At 32.9% G+C, this 10,556-nt stretch overlaps 1 protein-coding gene across 1 annotated transcript in view; it reads left to right on the top strand.

The window, feature by feature from the left end:
• The window catches only part of LOC106478584 (corticotropin-releasing factor receptor 2-like), a 51,075-nt gene that overhangs the window by 25,158 nt on the left and 15,361 nt on the right, over positions 1 to 10,556 (top strand). The window contains exons 2-3 of the mRNA XM_022382201.1: positions 6,239 to 6,373; positions 7,892 to 7,980. Of these exons, the coding sequence (XP_022237909.1) occupies positions 6,239 to 6,373; positions 7,892 to 7,980 (224 nt within the window). The remainder of the gene's footprint in view (positions 1 to 6,238; positions 6,374 to 7,891; positions 7,981 to 10,556) is intronic.

Below are 10,556 nucleotides of genomic sequence, written 5' to 3'. Positions count from 1 at the left end.
TTTTATTTCAGTTCAAAAAGTTATTGTTTGGTATTGTAACATTACGCGTTAATTAATCAAGTTAGCGTTACGTATATGTTAGTAGGAGCTTTACTGTTCTCTGTATTCAATAAGAAATTCTTCTTGTTTTAACTCTATGACACGTCCCGGCATGGCCAGGTGATTAGGGTGCTCGACCTCTTCTTAAAAAGGTGGAATAGTAATACATTTAGATTATTATTTTAGTTAGTCACTGAGTTATTGTTTTTTTTTTCTTTTAATTTCGCGCAAAGCTACACGAGGGCTATCTGCGCTAGCCGTCCCTAATTTAGCAGTGTAAGACTAGAGGGAAGGCAGCTAGTCATCACCACCCACCGCCAACTCTTGGGCCACTCTTTTACCAACAAATAGTGGGATTGACCGTCATTAAATAACGCCCCCACGGTTGAAAAAGCAAGCATGTTTGGTGGGTCGGGGATTGCGATATAATTAAAATATAGTTAAAAATAATTTCAATAATGTTTTTGATTTAAACCTCTCCTATCGGAAATGTTACTCGCAGATTAAAGAAAATCTGGCGTTGATATAAATTACTGTTATATATGAAGAGGATTCGTAAAGTAATTCGACCTTTACTAGATGAACTTAAAGGTTAATTACCACATCACTTACACGGTATGATGTACATGTAAACTAAGAGATAGCGCTTTCAACTTCTATAAAAGTAGGTTTAAAAAGACGATATATCGAGCTTTAGGTCTTCGTCGTTTTAACCTAACCAATCTTCATAGGTCATAGTTTCTTTAATATTAGGTAATGAATAGATGTAATCATGAGTAGCAAAAAAATATCATTACTATACTAAAAACTAATTACTCACTTTCGTTTTTCGATAAAACTATAAGCTGTTACCTTTCATAACTATTCTAGATAAGAAAATTCAATACAAATAAAATCATAATAGAATAACATATCGATCTAGTAAACGTTATTGGTAGATTATTTGTAAACAAAAAACAAGGTAAAATGAACATCTATTCCAAAGGTTAATTACAGGCAGAAAGTAAGAAACTGAGTAAAAGACTAAGCCTTTCTAAATAAGATTAAACCCTTTAAGTTTAATCTTTCAGAAATGATTTAGAAATACTAGAGAAGAATAAACAAAATATTAATAAAAATGACAACCAAAAACTAAAAGAGAACTTTCACATTTTTTGCAAAATTTCTTGAAATTATACAATTAATTTATATAATCATGAAAACATTCTTTATTCATCATAATGATTAAGTGATCAGAGAATAGTTTGAGAGATCTATCGTCCAGGTGGTTAGGGCGCTCGACTCGTAATCTGAGGATCGCGGGTTCGAATCCCCGTCACACCAAACATGCCAACCTCCGCCTTTGCCTGGTCCCAAGTCCAGGATGAGAAAGGAGGAGGGTTGGGCGCCGGGCTAACAACTCCACCCCGTGAAAAACCAACCTGCTACAAGTAACTGCAACAACAACTTTCCGTTGGTGAGGTGTTGTTACGGCCCTATGCTCCACTGGGAGTTTACGGGAATAAAAAAAATGCCCTGTTAGAAATAAGCTGCTTACTGTTAAGTATAGGTTCTTTACTGTTTAGCATAAGCTTTTTACTGCTAAGAATAGGTTATTTATTGTTTAGTATAAGCTTTTTACTGTTAAGTATAGGTTATTTACTGTTTAATATAAGCTTTTTACTATTAAGAATAGGTTATTTATTGTTTAGTATAAGCTTTATACTGTTAGGTATAGGTTCTTTACTGTTTAATATAAGCTTTTTACTGTTAAGAATAAGTTCTTTACTGTTTAGTATAAGCTTTTTACTGTTAAGTATAGGTTCTTTACTGTTTAGTATAAGCTTGTTACTGTTTAATATAAGCTTTTCACTGTTAAGAATAAGTTCTTTACTGTTTAGTGTAAGCTTTTTACTGCTAAGAATAGGTTCTTTACTGTTTAGTATAAGCTTTTTACTGTTAAGAATAAGTTATTTACTGTTTAGTATAAGTTCTTTACTGTTTAGTATAAGCTTTTTACTGTTAAGAATAGGTTCTCTACTGTTAAATATAGGTTCTTTAAAAGCATCAATAATGCACATATATAATACTCCTCTCACATTTACTACTTTTCTAAATGGGAAAAATAATATAAATTCAAACTAATACTATTGTGACTGCGCATTTTAATGAGAGTGTGATGAGAAGCCTTAGCTGTGTTTTATATAGTTCTGTGTATATAAGTTATTATCTCAATATTTTCACTAACTTCTCGGCCTGTGGAATTTCTAGTGTACATATGTTATGTAAAGCAGTTTTAGAAATTCTTTACTGTAAGCCTTTTGTCGATTTTCAGAATTGCAGATTGGAAAAATGTACTACTATATTGAACGATGTTTATCAAAGTAGATAATTATAAAATCATCGAATAACTTAATTCAAAACAACAGATCTATTTTAGTGCTAAAAACGTAGAAATAAAACTTAACTTCTTGTGGATCTTGATCATATAACAAAGATAGAAAATAGAACAAGAGACAGAATATTAAATAATCCAATAACGTATATCTACACTAATATGTATCTATATGTTAATAAATAATGTCAGTTCAGGAACTTAGAAGATGTAGAATTCAGTTTTTAATTCCTAATTTTCGCGAATAGCTATTTCGTATTTTCAGCTGAGAGAGTTTGTAGTTAAGACTGAGCTACACAAAGGGCTATCTGTGCTCTGCCCACCACGGGTATCGAAACCCGGATTCTGGCGTTGTAAATCCGCAGACATACCGCTGGGCCACTGGGTGGCATCAGCGAGAGAAGTTAGCTAGTGAAAATCACCCACCACTAATTCTCGAGCTAATTTTGTCTGAAGAAATCAGTGATTTTTAATCGTCACTTTTATAGCACACCCACGGCCCATAAACACATTTCTGCGGCAATATACCGCGAATTAGGAAACGTCGGATTTACAATCCGAGCACGCTAACCATTATTTCACGTCCTACTTAAATTGTTATAAAAAATGATGTTAAAAGAAATAAATTTTATTTAATATCAGAATACCTACGTAAGCCCTATAACTGAAGAAATTAACTTTGCATTAGAAAGAAAAGCACAGAGAATTAAAGCACGGTGTCGTTTTAAAGGATTCGTTAGTATCGAATCTTAATTACAAACTAAGTTAAGTATGATTTAGTGAAAATCGTTCTGATAAGTATTAAAGTCTATTCTCAGGCTTCAATACAGCTTTCGGCCCGGCATGGCCAGGTGGTTAGGGCGCTCGACTCGCAATCTGCGGGTCGCGGGTTCGAATCCCCGTCTCACCAAACATGCTCGCCCTTTCAGCCGTGGGGGCGTTATAATGTGGTGGTCAATCCCACTATTCGTTGGTAAAAGAGTAGCCCAAGAGTTGGCGGTGGGTGGTGATGACTAGTTTTCTTCCCTCTAGTCTTACACTGCTAAATTAGGGACGGCTAGCGCAGATAGCCCTCGTGTAGCTTTGCGCGAAATTCAAAACAAACATTACAGCTTTAAAAAAATGTAAAAAAAATACATTTACATAAGTATAAATGACAATAGTTTTAGAATACATTTAGACATAATGTTACAATACGTGACCATATAGTTGTTATACTAACCAGAAGAAAGTAACTAATGAAATACGACATATATATCAATAAACAGATGAAGTGGAAAAATAGTTTGTTCAATACTCAAACTTTCAGTTTTGCACACATAAGACACCCTGTAGCAGCAAAAGAATAACTTAATCAAATAATCCTAAGGCTACTGTTCTATTTCAACATGTAAACTTATTAAAACTATTATGATATTTACTTAAAGAATTATTATAATTTTTCATCTAGTCCCCTCTTATGATAAGCCCGCGGAAGCTATTAGCATACTCTATAATAAATCTTCCTTCCAAGGTCATATGTTCTATGGCTATCAATATTAGTAACAACAATAGTTTGTAATATATTTAAGAATTTAAGTTTCGGGAATAATTTGCATATTTAATGAATTCAAATAAATGCATATAGCTGTTTTGTATTTTACTGTAAGTTTTCGTTAACTCTTCATCTTTAATGCATTTCTTAAAATTGTGTTTATACTTGTCAATAAAAACATTGAAGAGACTACAAAATCATACATATATATAGAAATAAACAGCTCGTCTGATATATAATACAGAAGAATGAATTAGTATCTCCAATGCTAAATATGCTTCAAATCATATAGAAACATAGATTCACTGTGATGAATAAACATCTAAAACACCATACATAAAGTATACATATAGTCTTTCTTCACAAAGATTTTTTTTCATTCGTGTTTACGGTGAAAGAAATAACTTTGAGATTAAATTAACTTTCAGTTCTTAATTCATTTGAAAAATCAATTCGATCACCGTTGTGGACTAGTTAAAGAAAGTCGTTTAATTTGAATTATTTTTGGATACATGAAAAATACAAAAGCAAGTTTTGTTGGTTCAGAACGAAACTGTAACTGTGCTCCTGGTGGGCGGAGAACAGATAGCCCATTGTGTAGCTTTGTGCTTAATTACAAACAAACAATCAAGAACTTAAATAAGTTTTAAAAAATTGTAACTAAGAAATATAAAATTCTTATGTACAAAGATTATAAAAATTATTAGAATATCATGAAATTTAATTATGATAATTTAGTGGCAGATGTCTTATTGACAGTACAAGAGTCACTGGACTTTGTTGAATTCGGAATTATTGACAGTACAAGAGTCACTGGACTTTGTTGAATTCGGAAAACAAACTAAAATTTCTGATTATACTTTAAACGCCATTTGGCAAGTAATAGATGAAAACAGCATCAGGTTATGTTTCATTAATATCTCAGTAGATAAAGCATAACATACGAAAAGCTTACAATACTTGTTTGGTGCCCTTTCGTAACATTGGATGATAGTAGTTTAGCCGTGGTGGTATTTATTTTCTTTATCCATCTTATACTAAAATATATAAATTAATTAATATTCTAAGTCGTTTTGATATGTTGATTTGCACGTGTAGTTACGTAACTGTTTAACTATATTACGAATTGCTACCCGTAGTTATCTTTTAGATAGCTTATCTTTTTAGTTATCTTTAACTAAGACTGTTCGAAGATTATAGATATCATTTGTTTTCGATATTATATCCTATAATGCCCAATGTAGTTTTGTAGTTTGTCCAACATTTAAAGTTTTGTTCACGTGTTTTATATAAGATGTCTGCTTTTATTAACTCCGAATGTGGACGGAGATTATGTTTTCATCCCTCTGTGTGTTTGTCAGCAAGATTTCTCGAAAACGGCTGAATTCATTTGGACAAAAGTTGGTATACATTTGGACTATGACCCAATCTAGAAGTAATTAGTTTTGGGAGCTCAATTTCAAGGGTCGAGGTTACGAAAATCCAAAATAAATTTGCTATCTATTAACCTTGGGACCGACTTTTTACACTATTTTTGTTCTATAACTTAGTCAAAAATGATCGGTTTTTGAAGAAACTTGATGAACATATGTAGAATATTTTTCCTTATTGTCCTACCAAACATTATGCGTGTCCGTTAATAACGACGAACATAAGGATAAGTTTTCGAATTTTTTGAGAACTGAATATGATCAACGCTGTGTGACGGAGGTATGCGCTCTACTAAGTACCCCTCTAGTATCCCTTGTTTCACTCAGTGACTGACGGAAACTACAATAGTGTAGCAGTTTTAACACTAATATTCCTTTGTTCTACTCGATAACGTAACAACATTCCAGCTACTTTAACACTGTTGTTCCTTGCTATAATTATAATTTCATACACTTTTTTAACTTCGCCCTGGTTCAGGGGTAAGTCTGAGGGCTTATACGCCAAAAATCGGGTTTCGATGCCCACAGTGGGCAGAGCACAGATAGCCTATTTTGCAGTTTTGTGCTTAAAAGGAATCTAATATACAGTTTAAAATTTTTTAGCTATTTTATAATTAACATGGGCGGTGTTTTGCACAAATTTTTATACTTTTTTTCTCATTACTTAATAAAATCAAACAATTAATAAGCCTTCCGTGAAGATATGCAAAACGACAAATTTGTCTTTTGGTGGATAAAAAGTTATATCTTTGTGATTTTAATTCGTATAAGAAACAAGTTATTGTCCATTCATATGGTTTAAAACGCAGAATAGTAATTTTATACAGAGTTTTATATAAATTTAGTCTATATCTTTCACAGAGCTATACTGTGGTGCTGTCTGGGATGGTTTTTATTGCTGGCCACCGACATCCGCTGGAAAGGTTATCTCCAAAACTTGCGAATCTATTTTTGCGAGCTACCATCTCAATTTACACTCTAAAACCTTTGGACAAGGTAAGGCAAGAAAGTTTGTTTTTCTAATTACTTTTATTTTATTTTTTGACGCTTTTTCAAGTAACCATTTCGGGAGTGAAAACCATTTTATTTGAAAATTCTTCAATTCATGGTTTGTGCATAGCTTACGTATTTCAGCGTATCCTTGCATGTAGCTTTCAGGTTTTTTAAAACGTTTATTGAGTTATTTAGGCTTCGTAACACAAAAAAATATATTTGGAAAACTAAGCTTTGTTGTTGGTACTAGCATAAAATACTCGCTTCCGCTGTGGGGCTAAAAGACCCCCCCCCTAATAACTCACAGAGGCCTTCGTGTACCAATAAAGTTTCTCTATAATCCCTATTTACTTTTATAGCTACCACAACCAGGGGTCCGTATCCGAAAACAAACCCCACTTGGTCCCACTAGTTTGTAAGCGGGGTATAAATACTTTCAGACATAGCGATTCCTGGATCCCGAGAGAGTCAGAAACACACACACCCTGATTTAAGTTCAGCGATCCTGAATACCTACTCTAGACACCCATCATGTCTGGGCGACCTACCGGACTCGTTTTAGCCCCTCTTATGTATCCCTTGTTAGGAGGCTACGCCACATAGATAAGGGCACACATACACCTCCAGGCTACTCCGAGTCCGCCTGCGATATTTGGTCCTGCTAGCTCTAAAACTGGGGGAGGAGCTTGCAAACAAACAACAAAATACACAAAAATAAGTTCACACATTGCAAACAAACAACAAAATACACAAAAATAAGTTCACACACAACCATAACTCATGTAGGATAGTTTACGGCGTTTTTTAATGCTTTTGTAATCTATTGTATAATTAACCAATCACAAAATCTCGTATATGTCTGCGGAGTTGTAATCTATTGTATAATTAACCAATCACAAAATCTCGTATATGTCTGCGGAGTTGTAATCTATTGTACAATTAACCAATCACAAAATCTCGTATATGTCTGCGGAGTTGTAATCTATTGTACAATTAACCAATCACAAAATCTCGCAAATGTCTGCGAAGTTGAATTACGAAAGCAAGTGCTTTATAACCTATTAGTGTCAATAAATTATTTCAATGTATTGTTTGAGACAACTTTAAAAGATAAATTAGTATTTGTTCTCGCTTCATGCCACATTGTGTTAACCACGTTAATATATTGAAATAAATTCAAATTCAATTCCACGAGGCTAGCTGAGCTATTGATGCTATTGACTTTCTTATTACATTAAACGATTTTTTCATAATTTTCTAACCTAATACACAATCATACCTTCCCAAAGAAGAGCCAAAAAAAATCTGAAATAAGTCTAGTCAGAGAACCTTCATCTATGATAGGCGTTTTATCTTTAGTTTAAATCTTTAATCTCTCAAAAGAGAACGGAAACATAGTGTTTACTATAAGCTTCAGGACATTGTATGCGGATAATTTTTTTCTTCTGTTAGAAAAAAAGTTAATTTACTAAATCTTCTGAAATAGAAATAAATATATGATTAAAAAAAATATTATTACAGAAAAGGCTTATAGAGTTTGCCAAGAAAATGGAACTTGGTTGTGGGGAAACTGGACAAATTATACTGAGTGTGTGGGCCTTCTATCTACGGTAAGTGCTGTCTAACGAGGATCCAGTCCAAAGTTAAGCCTTTTTTTTTCAATTTTAGTCTAAATAAATATAATGTTACTGTCTGTTGTATGTCCATATAACTACTTCGCAGGGTGTGGATGGATCTTCACCAAATTTGGTAATAAGTCCATGCGGGGGTACATACAAAGTTTCAGTTTTGCATTTTGCGTTTTTGTGGTTTTTATGGGCGTTTTTGCTTTTGTAACCACTACTTCGCCCCCTGTAGGTGGATCTTCACCAAATTTGGAATGGAGGCTCATTAGGCCCATGCGGAGATACATGCAAAGTTGCGGTTTCACATTTTGTGTTTTGCAGTTTTTATGGGCGTTTGTTACAATTACATATAAGGGAAGCAACTTTTCATGTCCCAAGATAAGCTTTCATTAATCATGAATTTACATAACTTCCGTCCAGTGGACGGGTACTGCAGCTAGTTGTCTATTATAATAATGAAAACATTCTACTTGTCTAACAGAACGTTTTGTTGTTTTTTGAGGGGAATGATTCAGTTAATTGTGTTTTGTTTTTTCAGTTTTTTATAATTCCTATAACTAACAATGATTTCATAAAGTATTTTTTGTTTCACCTTAGTTTGTGCTTTAATGATAAAAGTTTCATTCATAGAACGATTAGTTTTCTCCTTGTGTGAATATACATATGTGTGCGTGCGTGTGTGTGTTAACGATTTATTTCCCACCAGAGTGAAATTGAAAAGATAATCTGTGACGTAAGGCCTAATACATTCCTTGATTGACCGTACCCTTTGCTGTGAATTGCAGTTTCGCCTATTCAAGGCTCATAAGAACAGCTTGGGTCAGCAAACCAAAGAACTATCATTAGGCCTCTTATAATGGTGAAATGTCCGTTTTGCTTCACCATATAGTAACCTAAGCTGATTTAGGTTTATGAATAATGTTATGACATCTCGTCGAATTCCTTATTCAATATTCTACAACGAAAGAAATGCTTAACATACACACACACACACACACATATATATATGTATGTATATATATATATATATACAATCATTAAACAGTTGGTCTGAAATGCCATAACATTATTCACATACCTAAATTAATTTAGGTTACTATATGGTCTCAAAACTCCATAAAGACCAATGTATCTGTTGTGTTCGGAAGAGTTGGTCTAGCACGAAGCAATAGATTTAATAGGTTTTTCTACTTACTAAAGATAAAAGTTTTGTAATGTTATTACCGGTACATGAACGAGATACGAATAACTTTTTCAGATTACCCTTTGAGTTGATTATCGTACGGAAATAATCCTAAGAAAGGATTATGTGCGATTAAAGCTGACACGATCATTAGTTTTCTACAGTAGTAGTCGCATAACAACAAAGGAAAAAATTGACGGCTGCGCAGTAGTTCAGTTTACCTATATATAACGTTTTAACTGCTGCAATGCTATCTTCTAACAACATTTTTTGAAGAATAATTTGATAGCGACGTAAAATCGCTAATCGCTTACGTTTTTCGTTCCAAATTGTAAACTAGACAATGGATACAATTTTTCAAAATCCAAGATCAAGTTTTGCATAACATGAAGTTTTGAAATAAATAAACTAACCAATATTTATCCGCAAATTAGAAGTATTCATAAGCATCGTCTTTATGACGACTCACTTTGCATTAATGCTTTAAATTGACTGTTGATAGCTAAAATCAGCCACTGATATAAGTAAAATCATGGTCGTTAATGAAAGTCAGTGTTTACAATTTACACACAGATTCAGTCGTCATCTACAATATCACCGCACATTGATATAAGTACGTATATATATATATATATGTACATCATAAGTACGTATATATACACATTGATATAAGTACGTATATATATATGTGTGTGTGTACATCATAAGTACGTATGTGTGTGCGTCATAAGTACGTATATGTATATATATATATGTGTGTGTGTACATCATAAGTACGTATATATATATGTGTGTGTACATCATAAGTACGTATATATATATGTGTACATCATACGTACGTAGTATATATATACATATGTACATCATAAATACGTATATATGTACATCGAACTATATAATTACAGACGTACATATTAAAAGTTATTAAGTAAATTTAACGACTGCAGAAGGAAATGATAATGGAATAGCTGATTTATTTAACTATTTCAAATATGTAAGAGAAAAACAAATAGCAACTCTCATAGACGTAAACAATTACCTAATTTATGAACTAGTTATGAAATATCATGACGTAATCGTTAGTTTTTAAAGTCCCCTCTTTTCTCTCTCTCTCTCTCTCTTGATTTTGTAGAAGCAAAAGAATATATTCAACTAGCTTGAGAAAGTACATGGTCGTTTTAAATATGGTATATTATAGGCTGGCGAATAAAAGTAAAATCTGATGGGTGTTGTCTCCCCACTAAAGAAAGGGCCTCATTTTTTCAGATAACTCTCTCGTTAGGATACATTTTTTACTCTGTAATTTGTACGTTTGTTTTATATATCTATCCTACAAGTGATATGACTTTCGTTACATTATGAATATTATATAATTAAT

The sequence above is a fragment of the Limulus polyphemus genome, unplaced genomic scaffold (assembly GCF_000517525.1).
Source record: "Limulus polyphemus unplaced genomic scaffold, Limulus_polyphemus-2.1.2 Scaffold229, whole genome shotgun sequence".
Classification (NCBI taxonomy): domain Eukaryota; kingdom Metazoa; phylum Arthropoda; class Merostomata; order Xiphosura; family Limulidae; genus Limulus; species Limulus polyphemus.
Note: the sequence above shows the minus strand (reverse complement) of the source record. Positions and strands in the feature narration are given on the sequence as shown.